Source organism: Phaethon aethereus, assembly GCF_964289735.1.
Source record: "Phaethon aethereus genome assembly, chromosome: 1".
Classification (NCBI taxonomy): Eukaryota; Metazoa; Chordata; class Aves; order Phaethontiformes; family Phaethontidae; genus Phaethon; species Phaethon aethereus.
This window is the reverse complement of record NC_138575.1, coordinates 99,829,475-99,849,331: the sequence shown is the minus strand read 5'-3', so window position 1 is coordinate 99,849,331 and position 19,857 is coordinate 99,829,475. Positions and strand designations below refer to the sequence as shown.

The 19,857-nt window shown below is 40.7% G+C and overlaps 1 protein-coding gene across 1 annotated transcript; it reads right to left on the bottom strand.

Moving 5' to 3' along the window:
• Positions 1-10,504: 10,504 nt before the first annotated feature.
• ABHD10 (abhydrolase domain containing 10, depalmitoylase) lies at positions 10,505-17,288 on the bottom strand (the record flags this gene model as incomplete). Its single annotated transcript, XM_082005534.1, has 5 exons — positions 10,505-10,846; positions 11,931-12,068; positions 12,993-13,104; positions 13,931-14,114; positions 17,180-17,288. The coding sequence occupies 5 exons, from the start codon at positions 17,286-17,288 to the stop codon at positions 10,505-10,507; spliced, it is 885 nt and encodes a 294-aa protein (XP_081861660.1).
• Between the last annotated feature and the right edge of the window lie 2,569 nt (positions 17,289-19,857).

Sequence of the window (19,857 nt, the reverse complement as noted above, 5' to 3'; positions counted from 1 at the left end):
CTGAAAAGCGTTGATGAATTTAAGAGACGAAGGCTGCCACAACGCCCTGCTGCCGCTGCAGCATCGTGGTCTGAAGAACAGTGTATTGATCTGATTTCCCTCACAGATGAGGAGGGTCAAAGCAGGGGCGTTGCTAAGAGCCATGGGAGAGGCCTGCCTCCTCAGCCACCGCCTGGGGATGCCGCCCGTCTCGCCCATCTGCAGCCTGTTCGCACGCACCTTCCCCCCGCCTCGCGCTGCGGGCCCTGCAGGCTCCGCTTCCCTCCACCTAGTCCGCATCAGCCCGGACGGCACCGAGCCCCCCTGTGCCAGATGGCCAGGAACACAGACAGAGGGACTTCACCAGACTTCACTCGCTTAAACGAACGTAACAGAAATCGCTGCGCATCTCATCTCCTTTGTTTTTATTCCCAAAGCAGAAGGAAAACCTTTTTCTCCCCGTTCTGCATCGCGATGCTAACAGGCTTAGAGCGTGAAAAACAGTTTCTCCTCTTCCCCGTTGGAGAGCTGATAGAAAGTTTCAACAAGGGGGCAATAGGATGAAAAGTCAAGGAAGAGAAGGCAGGTAGTAGAATACCATTATTACCCTATCATTAGTATATATTAAGCTATCAAATAGTGCAATAGCGTCCTGAGAAAACAACTTGAACCACTGAAACCAAGGGGAAATCACCGAAAACTAGCAAACCTACTATAAAACATGAGGATCATATTTTCTGCTGGTATGAGTCAGCATCCCTTCAGTGACAGCAAGGGAGCTATGCCCATGTACAGTAGTTTAAATTTTGATTATACCACTGCGGTGATAGGAGGGGAGAGAAGGAAAGGTAAGACAAGGGACTTTTCTTCTGTTCTGATTCGTACAGGTTTATTAAATAAAATCATTTTGGTCCCCTCTGGGTTGCACCAGACTTTGTCAAATGTCTTTCATCCATGCTGTATTATCCACCCTGCTATGAGGTAGTTCCCTTTTGGCAAATGATTCATGTTTAGCTTGATATGAAAGGAGGTTGATGAACCTGAGGTGGATTCACAATCAGCTTTGCCAACAAAAGTCCTTCTGCTGCATTTAAAAGAAATAAAAAGGGGTAAAGGAATACAGTTCCTTGTATATCTATCTCCTAATGGTCTCTTCATCCATTACTTACTCATTTTAAGACCATGAATTCTCAGATTTATACTGCTTTGGACGCTGCTGGGCCTGAGCAGACTCAAGAGATGAAAAATTTAATAGCTGACCTAATTCATTGCTGTCCTCCACTGGCATTTCATTTAGTGCTTTCTCTTCTCTGCGCTGGTAGTTTTAAAACCCTATGAAACACTTGCTTACATAACTCGGAGCATGCTACGTGACAGGGCCACCGCTTGAGCACTTTTCCATCCCAGCGAACGCGCTGCTGAAGGCACAGCAAACGCGCAGGAACCAAGATTGCAAACCAAGCCCGGAGATCGGAGGAGGAGTAAAGTGCAGCTGCAACAGTAAAAGGCAGCACACAAATTTGACATCCTTTCCATCCAAGCAACTGTTAAGGGCCGGGCCTCACACTCTTTGGCCGGTCCCACACAGAATAAGAAGTTTTATTTTGCACTTTCAGATCTTTTTGCGTTCTTCTGTTTAGAAGGGAGCTACCTGGGTTGCTTGGCTGTTTCTGGTCACACCAGGGTGTTCAGTGCTCGCTGGCAATCAGATTTCATGAAAGCCTCCTAGCCTTGCATCCGCCTCTGACCCTGTTTCCTATCTGGGGGACAGGGATGGGTAATTTAACTATCCCGAGCTGCAGAGCAGAGGTCTCCCCTTCACAGATGTTGGCTATGCAACCTGTTCTCGAGGGACTGTTCCATACTGTGAAAGCTGAAAAGCAAGCTTGTCCATCAATATCAATTTTTAATAAGGCTTTGGAAACCAGGAAAGCTGCAGAGGGCTGGAAAAATGCCAGCCCCCCTCCCAGTATTTCCAAAGTATGAGTAATCAAATCATAAGCCTGCTTCTGTGCCATCAATCCGGGGAAAAACAATGGAACGATTTTTTTTTTTTTAAAGCGACAGTGTTGATGCAATTTACTAAAAGCTCTGTAATACGTTAGAGTTGGCTACTGCATGACACGTTAATTAGGGAACTAAAGTGATTCTGAAACAACATGGCACATTAAAGTGATTAAAGCCGGCTAACTAGTAGGTCCTATAATATGACTGTAACTGAAAAATCATTAATGGTTGTGTATATTTTTATTCAGCTTGTACAAGAATGTGTTCTCAGGCCTGAACTATTTAATATGTTATTAGAAGTCACAAAAAAAGACCGGACTCCCAAGAAGATCCCAGCTGATGCAAGCTGTGATGAGTAAACAACAAAGATAAAGAAAACTCCATGAAGGCAGTCTAACCTGAAAGCAGCCAAAAATGTATCTCACTGCAGCCAAAGTCTAGCCATAGTCAGAAAAGTGCTTTTCAGAATGTAGCACTCTGTCCTATGAAAAAGCAGACGTTAAAAAAAATGCAGAGGGTGATGGAAGCAGGTGGGCACAGATGCTGGGTAAGACACTGTGCCCGAAGGCCTTGGCTGAATAAAACCTGGGAGGTGCAACAGCCATGGGAATATCATATCCAGTTCTGACAACCATTCTCCAGAAAAAGTGGTGAAAGAATGACATAAATTTAAATAGTCCCTCTAGTAACCAGAGGACTGATAATCAGAGCCTTTACACTAATCATTTCAGAAAGATTGTCTGTTTAGCTCACCAAAACCAGAAGCTAAGAAATGGCAAGCACATGTGGCTACAAAGCAAAGACCTGAAGGAACTGGAGTTCCTTTTGCTGGACACAGGCATATTAAAGCCTGGTGACTACGAATGTGATGTGGAAGAAGGGGGCAGGTTTTCAGCAGCAAAGGTACTACCATTAGAGCACTTCACCTACTGCTTCCAATGGATTTTCTCCTCTTATTTTTTCTTGGCAACACAAGATTGGAACTTACTTAGGACTAAAAATAGAGGCGAAGCTTCAATACTTGAAGTAGTGCCTGTAAGCGCTATGATAACCACCATATTACCCTATAAATTTAAAAATCTTCGTCAATCTATAAACTAATGCTGCCAACAACAACAAAACTGACATTAATTAGCTCACTATCCATGTTTAGACCCAGGTAACTTGACAGCTTTCAGTGTCTTCCCACTGGAACACAGAGGGAAAAGTAAAACTTACCCTGCTACGGAGCAACCCTTAACCTTTGTTAGATTTGCTCTTTGGCAATTCACTCCTTAGAAAGAGCCTGGTATTTCAGCCATCCCAAAGCACTATCTTTCAAAGTATGCTGGGTCAATTCCCATCAGACAAAGCTATCCAGCAATTAGAATAACTGGGAAGTCCAGGCTCCATTTCCCAGGTGTGCCACTGTGCAATAATGGACCTTTCATAAACAAGTTAAAAACAAACCAACCAAACAGGAAATTTTCCAAAGCTGTAAAACAGTTTACAGCACCTACCTTCACAAGGAAGCTTCTGAAGGGCTGCTGAAAGATGTCCCCGCATATCCGCCTACGCCGTGATGTCACATTTTCGAGCGTTGCAGAGAGGATGCTAAGGTTCAGTACAAGCTCAGTGCAAGCACAGGACCTTTTTCAGGGAGCTGCAGGGCCAGGTAAGTGCTCTGCAGACCTTTGGTTTTATTCCTGGCCCTGCTTTGTCATAAGATACCTGGAGATGTTCTACACATGAGAACTAGTCAGGTTAGGGGAAAAAGGAAGCCACTGGAATATTGCCATCTTTTTCACGGTGCAAACCTGGTGGCAGAGACAGCAGAACTGGGAGACGACGTTAGTTTTAAAAATTCTGACTTCCCCATTAATTAGAAATCTAAAAACTAGAGACCCTCAAAACCAAAAAGTGCTAACTTAAGCAAGTATCTTCTCCTTCACCTGCAAAAGGGCTTCTTTGGCAGCTCTGAAAATGTTACGTTCCAAGCAAGCGCATAGTTTGAACACCTTGAGTTTGGGATTAAAAGCAAAGTAATTCAGGAAGGAAGGACCTTCCTATTCGTGGGACAGAACAGAATGCACTGACAACTCTGGTCTGCAAAGCAAGGCAGCTCCCAAGGCTGCCATGACCAGAAGTGTTTCTGGGATTCCTAAGTTGTTGACCACCTTCGAGACAGCTCGCCAGCAGAAACAGTTAGCACTTATCACTGGAAACCAATCCCTGTGGATATCATTGCCAGAATTCCCGATACGCAAGATGACCTTGGAGGTACATTGTGCATTTTAATTCTCAGGATCTTTTAAGTCTTGTGCTGGATTGACAGACTCCTTGAAAGAAAACCAACACATTTCATCATATCAATTTTTTATCTGTCCCCAACAAAAACAGTTTACAAACAAACAAAAAAAGATCAAATCCCCTAACTAAATAAATGCTGCTTTTTATGATTAGGGATTTAGCTTTGCCATCATCTTTACTCCTTTTTCAAGAGTCGCTCTCCTAAGGACTAGCACACTCTGGCGCGCTTTCTGCCAGCAAACCATATGCAATACAGAAGCAAAGGAGAGGATTCTCATAAAGCCCAGACCTGATCCCATGCAGCCTGTGTCCTTCAGGGATTGCTTTTCCAGGACCAAAATCTGGGCAGGCCGCTTACAACGCTCCAACCTTTAAGTGTGCTACTGTTCATCGTACCTTTGCCACAGATAGGAGCACCTGCTTCCACCCTGACAGGCAGCAGCAGTGACCTTCTCGTGTTGCCACGTGGGAGGCAAGCGGACGGCATGGTGCAGGTCAGAAGGCCCAAAAAGAACACAACCTTTCACGTGCTGGCCTAAAAACATTTTAAATTTGTATTTTAGTTTAAGAACCAAGTGACTGGAAGCCTTAGCAGCTGTCATTTGCTCTTCATTCCAAATACAAACGCAGAGCTAACCGAAGCTCCTTGCCAAACACAAATCAAGACACTGTCGCAGGCTGAGAGCATGTCTATTCCTCACCCGTGAGCAGTTTGCAAGCTCCAATTATCGCATCGTATGGAAGGTGCCCATTTCCCCTTAATGGAGTAGAAGCATTGGACCCTGCAACATACATATGCAGGACTTGAAAGATAAATACAAGGTCAAGCCTGCAACTAGACTGAAATAGGTCCTGTAATTTAGATTTATGCATAACGTGGCCAAGGCTGTAACTAACATCCTTCTGTTTTAGGCAAATACATATTGAAGAGAGATGAGGTCCTACAGTGACAAAGTAAATCTGAGCTACAAAAACTGACCTACAAGCAGTAAATCTGCGAGCAGTGTATTTTTGTCCTTCATCTCTGTCTCTTCTTCCCAACCATTACAGTTATCTCTTTCTCTAGAAACCACCTGCCAGGAGAAAAGCAACATGCACAGTGGCATTAAAACCGTGTACATAGCAAGCTGCCTGCTATTAAACAGAATAGCTGAGTTCCCTCTGCCTTTCCTGTCCCTGCTGGGCTTGAGAGCAATGGTGGAAGAGTGAGAGTGCACACTGATTTTTGCTATTTCTCTATACATTCCTTACACAGTTGTTGAACTTTCACCAAGTTTTAGTGAAATTCTACATTGTCACACACCTGACTGACTTTGTACATCAGCTCAAAGCAGAGATCGCTGATCTTAGCGACAGATGAAACATACAACCTTCTATTTCCAGGGAAGCCTTTATCCTTATATATATATAAAAAAAAAAAAATCTGAAGTGTAAGGGAAGCCTCTCTATGACAGGACAACTGAGTAACTTAAAAAACATGGAAGTTCAAATCTCATTATTCCCCAGGACACAATTTTCCCTCCCAGTTGTTGGGTTTGTCCCCCTCAGCCCCGCTGAGAGGAGGGGATGGCAGCCAAGGAGAAATGACAAGCAACAGACCTAATGTAGCGACTCTGACCAAGGCACTCATTCAGAAAACGTCGTAGCTCTGTATCGCAGTATGATTAGGGCATTGAAAACATTTGAGCATCTGCAGACACATAGCTGGTTGAAAGTTTCTCTCTGTGCACGTTTTAATTCAATATGAAAAGTATGGTACCATAAATCTCTTATCCCCATTGAATAACAGTGTGTCCAAGAGAGCACGCAATCAAAATTAACATAAAAATGAAACAGCAGGAGGCAGTTCTTCTAAGAACTGTCCGGCTAGGTTTTTTTGTGAACACTGCTTGCTTTGCATTTAGCGTTGAGGCAAGAGAAAATAAGTTAGCTAAACTGAAACTACATGAAACACTTAACACCATTTAACACAAAAAAACCCCCTAAAAATCGGCTGAAGTGTGCCATACAAAGACAAACAACAGAAGAGACAGAACAAGTAGAATACTTGACAAGATAAAAATACATGTATATAAAGCTGCATTAGTACAGCTCAATATCTACAGAATATGAGCACTTGTTTATTAGGAAACAAGTTGAATAAGCTTTAGAGACTCTTTCAACACACACTGTCTATTGCAGAGCTTAATCTCAAACACAGGAAAGCATGCCTCGCCATCTTCTTCCTTTTTAGAAAGCAGAATAGTTCGTTTCACAAGTTAAGTCTCAAGTAGTTTGATTTTGCAACAGATCCGAAACGAAAATGGTGGTAAGGAAGCAGGGACAGTTGAGGGCAGCTGGTAATGCTTTTGTTTCTTTTTAATGAAAACTATTGCCTGCTTATTTAGTAGTATATGCTAATCAAGCTTCCTGCCTAGCCATAAAAGCTTTTTGTTACTTCCTCATGAAGCTTGAATGGCTGTAACTAACTCCTCAGCAGGAGTTAATGGTACGTAGTTCCATTATTACACAGAAGACAAATACCTCTTGGTGCTTGTCAACTAGTACTCTTTGATCAAAATCAACACCACAAGCAGCTGAGTAGCTTGGTTAGTGTCCAGAGCTTCCTTGCCCTGTGCCAGCAGAGTCAGCCCCAACATGTCCATACCACACTCAGTGACAGATGAGCCCAGAAGTCATTTTCAGACCTGCCACATGTGAAAGACCACAGGAATGCTAACAACTTAAGCTAAGAGTGTTGTTGAAATTAATTAAGCACAGATTGAAGTATTCAGAGAAAACCAACCCCCCCAGGCAGTACAAGATAGAGTTGGTAAATTTCAAAGCATAAGGCATCTGTCATTTCCTGCGAATCCACCTGATTGCTAAGGAAATGTATGTTATATGTTGACAAAACATATTTTGTATTTGAGAGCAAATTGGAAGTCTGTAAAAAAAACCAAACATAAGAATTCATTACAAAGGATTTTTATAATTTGCACCCTGCAGAACTTTCCAAATACATAGTACCCTAGTTTAATACGCTATTTCTACAGAAGAATGAAATACTTGTTTTTAAACATGGCTAATACTGAAAATAACTCACTATCTAGACATCTACCAGCAAAGATGAAAGAGATGCCACAGGCATTAACTTAGGGGATAAAACGTAGTACCAAACTGGAATGACATTGTAGTATGTGAATATCACATTATTCAAGATTGTCAAAAGTTCCTGTTGAGTCAAGAGCTAGTCACAGGTAGGATGTAAATCTCCCTGGTTGTCATCAATCCCTTCTTTCAGACATCTGAACATGCCAAGTTGACAGTAATCAAAATGTTAGTGATTTCCAGCATGAACACAAGGAAAACGCCATGCTTGCAGAGAAATACCAATGGAATTACTGTGGCAAAGTTAGAAGAAAAAGTCTGTCTGCATAAGGCCTACCTCAGAGCCACCTCTTCCTACTTAGGAATATAGATTGAATTTAGAAAATGCTACGTGAACACAGAGAAGAGCACTAGTATTCACTGAATCTCAAAATACTATCCAGAATACCATCTCTGTGAAGAAAGTATCATCATTTTACTTTGCATTTACACTCTGTGTAGCAAATTTTGGGTGTAGCTGTAATGTAAATACTACCACTAATCTCCATTTAGCAAGCAGAGAAGCAAAAGAAAGAGAACTACAAAACAAGTGGCACACAGTAAAAAAAGACACCCAAGGATTAAGTTTCAGTAATGCTGTGGTTTGAGCAACTGATGCTTCAGTTTTATATCCTCAACAATTGCGTCAACCCTGTTATGCTGCCTTCTCCTACCTAATGTTATTACAAATAATGAGGGAAAAAACCCCACAACAAACACCACCACCAAACAAATAAACCTCTCTCACAACTGCTCCCCTTCACATTTGTTTTCAGCTATCTTGCTCTAAGGCATTGTAACAAAAAGATCTTACCCATGAAGTACCAATTATTAATAAAAACTAAGGTGAAGCTTTGAATGAATACAATGCAACTTTTTCAAGATAAATACACAGCTACAGTTTATGCAGACACATAAAGACTTTTTCCCTGTCTGAAGTACTACAGTTCAATTGAATGTTTATACGTGTAACACCCAATTAAAAAAAAAGCTCAAAACTTTTCAATTATTGAAATAACTTTAATACATGTGAACAAAAAGTACTTCTATCACAATTGGTAACTTTGTACCTTAATTAAAATTAATTATTTTGGAATTACTGCAGTCCACTTTTTTCAACTTTTTCTTCCATTAAGAGGCAAAGCAATCTAAGAGATTTGACAGAAGTGGATTAAAAAATTGTCACAGGTAAGCTAAGATCAGAAAGTTTTGAAGTAACTTAATTTTGATTTGACTCTGTCTTTAAAACTCACAAAATCTGTATTTCAGGCTTTATTAGATGCATATAAAGAGGACAACTGTTTAACAATACATAAAGATGAACACCGCTCAACCTTCAGGAATGGAAGTGGTTGAGCAACTTGCGTGAGTTATCTGAATTAATTTTTCTCAAAAGTAAAATACCTACTCAAGAGGTTTTAAAGCTATAGAAAGTAGTGAATTGCATATTCATACAGACAGAAAAAGTCTACTCCCTTCAGAAACAGAAATACTTGGAAACAAAATTTCATGGAATGATGTAATTTCTCAAACAAGTATCCTGAGCTAGATGAATTGAATTAGGGAATTTGTACACTCAAATTAGAAGGTTTGCATCTAAACTAGAGCCGAATTTTTTATTCTCGTACCAGAATTCAAATTTTTTACATCACAGTAATGCAGTATCGAAGCCTAAATAAACCTATTTCACAGAAACTCATCTAAAATTTATGGTATTTTTGTTTTGTTTTTAGTTTTGGTTTTTTGTTTTAGTTATTTGGATTTTTTTTTAAATTAAAAAACACTATCTCAGCAAAACTCTATACTTTAGCATAGAGTTAGTAGTTAGAGTTAGTACATAGTTAGTACTTCTACTAACAATGCTAACACTGAAAACAACAAACCCTCTAGAAATACCTTACACCCAGGAGCTTCAGTCTTTTAAGTTAGAAATAGTGATGCTATTTACTACTTAAAATAGTAAAGCCAGGAACAATTATATACTTTTGACTGATGATGCTTCATATTAAGGCCAGCATGAACTAATGCCACTCTCTCACCTAAGTAAGTTCACCTCTCTTTCAAGTGTATGAATGGCACCACATTTTTGGAAAAAGAACAGGTAATAGTCACATTTGCAATTAAATATTTACTACTAAATACTAAGGATTTACGTTACAAGAATTATCCAACTATCAAGTTTCAGTTACAAGTTCTCAGGCTTGTAATCATGTACCTCAAATTCCTAATTCTAGAAGACACTATTCCTAATAATCTATAGTTCTCACATCATAGAAAAGAGGCAGTGACGCTCTGTAGCCCTCTACTCCCCACTTTACAGAGGTTACTAAAAAAGAGTCACTGTATTAATCCAGTTTCAGTTTACAACAAAACTATACACTCTTCCCTTAATAGACCCACAAATTAACTATTACAAAAAGACAGCCTGGAGAAGAGGACATAAACCCTACTGACAGGCATAGATAAGAGAGGTCCATCTGCACTTTGAGACTCTGTGTTCTTAGAAGGTACCTTCTTCCTTATGTAGTGCCCCGAACACACCTTCAGGGTGTGCCTTACACTTTTTCCCCCCCCCAGTTTTAACAGTACTTATGAACCATATCGTAATTTATCTGAAATCTGTTTATTATGCTTCATGTTATTCACTATTTCTCTTAACAATAACTTTAGTAAACACTTAAGTTATGTTTTGCTTTGCACAGATTGTTTCACACATAAGGTACAAAAATGTTACAGCAAAAGGACAATATTGAAAAGGTGTCAAAAACATGGGAAATTAAAGTTTTACTGTACAGGCCAATAGTTACAAAAATGAATCAACATTTCAGTACAAAAGTGTAGGAAGCTCGCAAAAAAGGGTTTAAGTGGTGAAGGAGAGGTTCTGAACACAACAGCAGCACTCCTTCACATTTGGGACTGTCTGTGCAAATGCAGCATTAATAAAATACCTGTATTTATGAAACAGAGGTAAGGAAACAGCAGATAAAGCTCAGTTCCTACTGTGATAGTCAGAGGCCTGGCATCATCTTAAGAACAGGGTTTCTGCTACTCATGGAAAAGAGTCAGGTGTAGAGTTCATGCATGTATGCTACTCTGCAGCTTATGCTAGTGTTGCCAGTTTGTCAATTAAATCATCAACAGTATTCACAAGAAGTTTCCTATCCTCCTTCTCACTCATCCGATGTTGTCCAGTTTTGCGAAGAATAACATCCACATCTTTGCTCAAAACACGATCAGCAACTTGCATAGAGATCTGCCAAGGCACATCACTATCCTTCATTCCATGAATGAGTCGTATGGGACATGTTATAGGAATAGGACTGTTTAGCACACAGTGATTTTCTGCTTCTCTGATAAAGTCGTATTTCAAGGAGTAGTACCCGTCCTCACTGTACTTTGTTGGAAACTTCCATTCACCTTTTTCTTCTATTTCTTTTTGTACCTAAAAAAAGAGAGCAAAGAATAGACAAGACAGATGTTACAAGCTCTTTAGAGTGCCTCAACCTGTTTCTGTTCTAAATGCGGTAAAACTTCCCCAGGCATAAGATTTCACTTCATCTATTTTTTATTAGCAGAGAAGGTATATTCCTGTTCACCTTCCAGCATCTGAGAAGACAAAGTCCCTACCATGTCACAAAAGCTACTCTGCATGTCTCTCCTGAAAATTTATCTAATTAGATACTGGCTGAGAAACTTAATTTCACTGGCGAATCCTATCAGAAAGAGAAAGATGTATAGCCACAATAAATGGTAAGTCTCTCTGGCTTCAATCAGTTCACTGAATCTCAAACGAGCAGAATCCTAGGAAAAAGCCATTTTCCAGTGATGAGTCTTTGCCACAATAGCTGTGTCTAAATATTGTTATTTCCAGAATCTTACTTTAGTCTTAAGTAGCAATACTGTCACTACACAGTGCCTTAAAAAAAAAAAATAATTCAGGAAAATATTTTAATTATTCTAAAGTATGAGATATTTATTGCCATGTTTATTTGTCACATTATAACACATGTTTTTCTTTCCTGAAGACTGGACATTATCATCATCAAGGAAGCAACTCAAAGAGTCTTCCCACCACCTAAATCTTAATAGTCTTCACAAACAGACTAATCTGAAGAATTCCCCTTCTATACACACAGCCTGTTGTCAGATTCATCTCATCGAATGTCATCTCAGTTGCTTTAGCAGCTACTTCTCCATCCTTGAAAGCACAAGGATCCAATCTGAATGCAAATATAAGATATTCAACATTGAAATCTAATGGACTGCTGAACTGCAGGGATCTGACTTCATGTCTTATGTGCCACAGTAATAATATAAACACATTCTGGGTAGCTTTCACACTAGCTTCATACTAGAAGCACAGTATTTCTCAGACGTTTAGATTAATGTAAATTTTCAGCTTACCTCCACCACAAACAAGGAAAAATTGCTGGAATACTTGCAGGAAAAGTACAGTTTGAACAGAATTTCTTAAATGCTTGACAGATTTTTTTTAGATTGCACAGAAGTCAACCATCAGCATTTACCTCAATGGGAAGCTTCTTAAAAGTTGTTACAAGATGGTCTGCTGCTACAGCTACTCCAACTAGAGCAGCCACTTTATCTGGGCGTGCTATTGCAGCATGAAGCATCAGCCATCCACCCAAGCTGGAGCCTACCAGAATCTTAAAAGAGAGGAAATAAGGTATTATTTTTACAGGAAACAACTAATTATTTTTTTCTTCTACTAAGCATCGCGTTTGGTTTTGTTTAACTACTTAAATCTTGGGCATAATCCTGCTGTCCTTACCCAGGCAGAACTGCTGTCACCTCCAGTGGAAATTTTGCCTGAGTAAGCACCACAGGATCTGGCATTTTATTATTCTTTCTATTTGGCATGGCTGGTTATTGCTGTCTGAGACTGAAACACTGCAAACAAAATGAGAGTTGAAATAATTCAGTATCACACGCACACTTTATGTTTCCTTCTTAAAATAAATGCATATGGTAAAGGCTCAGTGCAGTGAAAGACGTCAACAAAAGCAATTCATAATACAAAATTGTTTTAAAACATGATACTAGTTATTTCCAGGTAACAGGAGATTTCACGTTTCTCACAGTCATTTCCAAAGCAACTGAAAAAGTCAAATGCTGCTTCTGCTGACTTTTTTACAGCTATTTTATCATATAGAGTATATTAACTTGTAACATTCCTGCAAATCCTTTAATTAATGCATAGGATTGGGACAGTGACACTTTTTCATGAAGAGGGCTGCACTGCATTGGAACAGCCCCCTGTTCCCTGTCAGGTGGAACCTCCACCATGAGGCTTTCTCAGACTCCCCAGAATGACAGCCCTGCTCTTAGCAGGAGGCTTTAATAAACAACCTCCAGGAGTTCCTGCCAAACCATGTTTCCATGATTTTGTGGTTTACCTGCTTGCAAAAGAGGTCCTACAAATATGACTTGTCAAATGATTCAGCTTGAAAGTGAGCAGGTGTAAGCTGTTAAATAGAAGATACTGTTGAACAGAACTATTGCAGCATATTTTTGATTAATGATCTACCTTGAGGGCAAAAAGCATTCTATATTTAAAAATAATATATAACCTGTGGTCCATCTGCAAGTTCATCCAGTATAGACAGAACATCTTTTCTCCACTTCCCAATTGTACATTCCTCAAAGTTACCATCTGAACTTCCACATCCTGTATAATCGAATCTGAAAAAGTAACATCAAAATGAAACTCATAGTATTGTCTACAGGAACACAGAAGCTAACAAAACAGTAGTGTTTAATGAAATTAATTAGGGGACAAGATATCACATTGGGTATTTTCTTACTTGGTCCTGCATATCACTAGCACCAGAAATGACACAAAACAAGTTTAAATACAACAGATAAAAGTAAGTGATGCAGCGTTCTCCTACTATTTGATATAACGATATCCAAATTTACGAGGATACCTCCCAAAGAACTTCCCTTACAGCCAAAACACAACATACTTCATAAAGGTATTTTTAAAATGTACAAACTCTTTCAAACACTATTCCCAACTACAAAGACTTATAAAACTCAGCATTCAGCCTAGTCTATCAAAGGACAGTATCGCAAAGCACGTGCATGTCCCTCTAAACCCACAGAAGGCACTGGATAGCTTCACAAGCTTTGGCTGTTAAGAAGCACACTTATAGGTGATAATTTACAAAAATTAGAACTCCAGGTCCTAAACCTAAAATTTCTAAGGTTTTCTTTCCTTTCTATTTTTTTGCCGATAGCCTTAATGTAACACATAGCATTGGCTAGACTACAGAAATTTACCAGAAAATTTTCTTAATTACTTTCAGAATACATCCTCCTGATTTACCTCAGTCTCTCTAGAGACAGAAAGCCTACATTTGAAATGGAAGACAGATGCTTCTTAGCTTATGTACAGCACAGCATGCATTCCAAAGTAAATGCCAAAGTTTACATATTTTTGTTAGAACTCCTTCCCCCAACCCATGACACTTGTTCCATTTTCTCACAAACGATGTTCTGAATGTACCTGATGAAGGCATGACCTAGAGAGTTGCAGAAATCTTCAAGGGCAATTGCTTTCTGACCATTCATATTTGAATTAAAGCCTGGAAGGAAAATAACCCCAGGATTCCTGCCTTTTAGTTTGTGATAAGCAAGATTTGGTCGATCTGGTCGAGTAAGAAAGCTGACTGACGATTTCAGCCTGCAAACTAATAAAAAGAGCCATTTAGTACAATAATCATGATAACCTTGGCAGCAATACTAATATTTTATAAAATTAGGATTCAGGAAATATGGGCATATTCTGTGAAAATAAGATACTCTAGCTCAAGAGAAAAAAGTATCTCCTGTACTCTTCAATAACTAATTAGTTTGATGAACATGGTAGGGAAAGCTTATTGTAATTAATTCTCAAATCGCTAAATTCCAACCATATAAGGAGTTCACTCAGCAATTAGCAAAGTGGCTGACTGAAGCTGAATGCAGGGATTTCCTATACTTCATTTGTCCTTGTGTTTATACCATCTTGAATACATTTACCCATTTTAAGATTTTTCATCTGCTTAGTTTAACTTTTTATTTTTCCTTTTTGTTTTTCCAGACTACATTAAAAAAAAAAATTTAGAACTAAAGTACTGTGTGCAATGGTAAGTTTACAAGCACATGAAATGACCAATTTTTGATTACAAGGTAAAACTGAAGGTTAAAACTTCATCTACATCAACTCCCCCAGATCCAAAAGATCTATGAAGGAGATGTGTACAATGTGCAAGTTCAAAAGTGGCAACTGGGAAAGAATCTTGTAAGTAACTTTTTCAACATGATGAATGTAAAACAACATTAGCATTGTTTAAAACCAAATGAAATAAATAACATCTAGCCTTTTCCATCAGATCAACAACAGCTATTTCTAGTTAAGTTAAAGATTATTGCCAGGAACACTGAAAAAAAGGCTAATTTTAACACTATGCCATCTTAACATCAGTCTTTTTCCTCAGATATGAAGCACAGAAGGTAAAAAACCAAATAAAGCTACATCTTCTGTAAATACAGAGCAATACATTAAACACATCCCATAAGAAAAAACAGAGTTGACCATTGCAGAGCTATGGTTTTCTCATGAACCTCCAGAAGAGGCACAGATATCCCATTACATGGTTTGGTGTATTCTTGCTGGAGAGGTTACATTATTCCAGTACTCAGATTGCTCATGTTTACCCAGAATGAAACAGCACTTTGCAAACCTAAAATTTTGCAAATATTTAAAAAATGGAAGATCATTTAGTGCAACTTCTCTCAAAGTTATTTGCAATATATTACATGGGAGAGAAGTCCTCCTATCAGCATAAACTTAAAATTATGTTTTGTTTTAGTTCAAGATAACAAACCAGACCACTTGGAATGCAAACAGCAGGTTGGACTCTGTTATTCACATTAATAACCATCAAAAAATTTCAGTTTGGTTCAAACAAGGAAAAAAGATTAACAAAGGAAACGCTAAGTAATGAATAACTGCTGAATCTCAACAGCTGCTACAGTATTCAATCTAAGTTTAGCAGTCAGTTGTACCTCTGCTGTGGGTGAAGGCAAGTTATTTGTAGAGAGGTGTTACGGAGACTTAATCCACTCTATTATCCCACTCAGCAAGATAGTATGTTAAACTGAAAGCTTGGTCAAGACTTCTAAGATTTGATACTCTCAATTCTTAGATCAGAAGAAGATTGGTTCTTCAATACTGTAAATGAAAACTATGCAATCCCAAATACATCAGGGCTTCCTAGTGGTACAGTAACTGGATAAATACTGCAAAAACAGGCCGTGACGGTATCACACCACCTAACTGTTCTGCAGCTTTGAGTTCTCTTGTCTCACCACCAGATTTCATTCAAGGGGTTTTGGAGGTTTTGTTTGTTTGTTTGTTTTTAAACTTGCATGTGCATGAGTAAATGTGGATGCACAGAGTATGCAGGATGCAACTAGCATTCAGTGCATTCCTACCGTCTAACAGAAATGCCACTGTTTTAATTATAGATTAAAACTGAATAGCTACCCAGTAATTTCCCCTCCTGCTTTCAGTGAAAGACCTTGGTAAAAGCGGGGAAGCATTTCTGAAGGGTGCAAGATGGTACTTAGTATTTATAAATGCAAGTTACAGACAGCGGGAACTAGCTACAGGAAGACCACAGGACCCTTGCCTGATGCTAGAGAACTCTCTTCCTATCAGAATCACTGTGAAATTTGAATTGTGTTATGACCAACAGAAACTGTGATTGAGACCAGCGCTACATGTCAAAGCCAAAGAAGTCCTCCGAACAACCTTGGGAATGCTCCAGCACTGTGGCCTACCCACTACCAACTGCAGCAGATTAACACAGCTCTGGTAGATAATGGACTCGACATTCTCCACGCTTCGTTTCATGCAGTCACCCACGCCACAGAAGTAAGGAGGCCACCAGTTCCACCAGCAGGAACCTGTCTGCCCAGTCTCAAGAGCAACTAATGGCACACTCAACCAGCTATTCTGATTACACTATCACTCTGAACACAAAGAAAGAAAAAACATCAACAAAAACTCAGTGTTCACATTTTTATGCAGATACAAAATACGCACTGTTAGCGGCAAGTAAGTTCTACTCACTCCTACATCGTGCAACCTCAGATGAGGTTCACTACCTCATCAAGAAGAGCAATGATCTGTCAAATTTAAGGCAATGAATAAACGAATAAACTTAACAAGTCAGACAAGCACCCAATCTGGAACGGCACAAAGGAGCACTATGTGTTTGGGCAGAGGATCACCTCCCTCAAAAGCGGATGCCAGCAAAGCTTTTCAGGTGCCCGCACATAAGCACGCTTCACCTCCCAGCAGGCGAACTGGCCCACTTCCTCGTATTTCCAGCTCCGCAAGAAAGCTGCAGTTCGCAGCCCACTAAACACACCCGGGAAGGCAGCTGCTATGCAGACAGGCACAGACCAGCGCGGTGCTTGCCCTCCCCTGTGCGCACACCGCCACCCCCCTCAGCCTCTGCAGGGCAGGAAAAGCCTGTCAGAAACCCCGTCCCGAGGGCTGCCGCTTCCTGCTGCCCGCCTGCGCTCCGCCGAGAGCAAACGCACCTCCCCACGGCCAATACTCGTCATATGTACACACGCCACGGACACGTAGCCTCTCCCCTCTGACTGACAGACCCTTCTTCCCCGGGCTCCCTGGCCGCCGCCGGCGGCGGAGGAGCTGCGCCGGAGTGCCAGCAGAGGTGCCCCGGGGCCCTTCCCTTACCCGGGACCCCCAGGGCCGCCCTCAACGGCGAAAGCACCAGCACCAGAGCCGAGGGACGGCGGCGGCCGCCGCCCCGCACCAAACCCTGCAGCACGCCCGCCGCCGCCATGGCCGCTGCCCCGCGCCGCACACGCCCCTCGCGCCCGGCGGCAGGCAGGCACCTCACTGCGCAGGCGCGGCCTGCGGCGCGAGGGCCGCACGCATGCGCCGCACGGCCTCCCGCCTCCCCGGGCTGGCGTGGCTCCTGCCTGCCGCCGTGCGCGCGGAGGGTGTAGGAGCGCGCATGTGCCGCTGCGCGTGCCGGCGGCCGGGGCGGGGAGGTGGGCGGTTGGGCGGGACGTCAGGGGGTACGGGGCGCGCCGCGGGGCTGCGGGCTGCCGGTGGTCGGTAGCGCTGATGCCGTATGCGTGTTTGTGGAGTAGAAAACAAGAGTTCTGCCAACAGAAACACTTGATGAGCATCTCCCTAGGGGTGCGTGTGATTCCGGAGAGGGGACCCGCCTTGAAGGCCTCTCTGTACCAGGCGAGGCTGGTAAGAGCCAGTCTGGAAACACCCGCAGTTAAGGCTGCCTGTATTTTTATATATATATATGGGTATAAACTTATGAAGTGTACATTTTGTAATTTATATATATAATATGCACATAATTACCTGGCCTTGACATTTCAAAACCCAGCATCCTTTCCTTGGTGGCCTCTCCAGCGGCATCAGGGTTTGGCCATTTCTCGGCCTGCAGGGCATTCGAACGAGCTCATACCTCCTTACCCATCTCGGTGTTACTTCCATGGGCACGGTAGCTAAACCAAGGTCTTTATGCGCTGTGCCTTTTACATACAGGCCACGGCAGCCACCCGGAAAGGAAGACAGTAATGCTCAGGCGGTGCCCGCCAAGGTAAGGGTGTTTTCCCTGGCCAGTGCCAGCCAGCAGCTCTAGGTCAAGGGCTGCAGCGGCTGAAGTTTTTGTGACACAGCCTGTGTGGTTTGCAGTTGCGATCCTTCACAGCAGGCAGGTACTTGACCCTCGTGGAGGTAAGCTTGGAGGGCTTGCAGGCTGATCATAAAAGATGGTGCCTGCTGCCATGCTTTGCTTACGTCGTCTTGATGTCCACCACTACAAAAATCACCACGCTTCGTGATGATGACAGCCAACTGTAAAAAAATCATAAAACCACATGGGCTTCTACGATGAGCAATTCAAGTCATGTCTAAGTCAAATATTGGGAAAACTGGGAAACCCTTAAACTTCATCAGTTTCTGTTTTGCAGTTAAACAAAGAAATCATCTACATCCAAGGCTGGTGATAAATTTTTCAAACAGGATCATAAAAAATGAGAAAGGTATTACATTATGTACACTTAGTAAACAGCCTACACTCGAATTTCACTGCCATCTAAAAGATTATTTTCCATAGCTCTTTTATGGGGAAAACACATGGAATGGTTAGATTAAGCATTAATAAGAAATAAAAAATTGCTTGCACAACTGTATAGGACTATTTAAAAGAGAAGCAGAAATGTCTCAAGATGAAGCAGCAAGTGAATATTTAAAACAAGTGTATTTTTAAAAATGTTTATTGAAATGCCTTCATTGCATCATGCAGGATACAAAAATCATTATTAGAAAACCTTTATAACCATACTTAGGAGTAAAATCAAAATACATCAGGGAAAAATAATAATTATATAAACAAAAGCAATTTGTTTCTGATAGTGTTCTAAATCATTAGATTACAAGCTGTGATCTGCACAGTTGATAACAATTATCTTGCGATAACAGTCCCTTCTTTAATGATTCAAGTCAAAACAGATGTTTGTCGTGCTAAAGCAACCATATCACCTGTGTATACCACAAAATATTCAACCTGTTCATTAGATACAGGGTTTAAAAAGTATAACAAAAATATTCTGCCAGCATACTTCTATTCTGCTTTCAGTTTTTTATTTGTTCCATCAAAAGCTATTAACTTTTCATCAAGGAAAAAAAAAGGCTACTGTGCTTTCTTCTATTACACAACATAGCACATAAGTTTTGATTACTGAAACAGAACCTCTTTAAAGTCATAAGAGACTTTCTTGAAGTTCAGTTCAATTAAATAATTTATGTTTTTGCAATATTACTCAAGGACTTGGAAGTTATTTTAAAATGGGAGACTGGTGCACCCTCAGTGTTTTTATCATTTTAGGAATTGCAATCTCTGCTACTTAAAATTTTCAGGGTTTTTTAATTCATACACTGCTTAGTGTAAACTCTTAGAACTTGCCTCTCTCTCTTTTTGTTCTGTTTGATAGCATTATTCTGTGCAGATAGGCTTTTTAAAAAACTCTCTGGGGCTGAAAACATGGCTCCAAAGAATTTAGATAGGTAGAAGATTTTGATGCTGGCTTCAAGGGGACCAGTGTTGGAGAGGTTTCAGTAGAGCATTCACTTGGCACAGAGTAAGCTTAGAACCATGCTGGGACCTTACTACATAAAAGAAAATTGCTGCAGGATCTAGAATCAGCTTGTTCTATTCAACAGGGAAGAGAAAAAAAAAACCCTCCTTATGAGGAAGTTCATACATGTGTTTCTGTTTCATATCCTTGCGGAAAAATGCACCTTTATAAAGCTATCCTCCTCTTTTTTTTTGTTGAGCTCCATAGATGCAGACTTTAAACATACAGTTAGTGTCACTGGGTGTC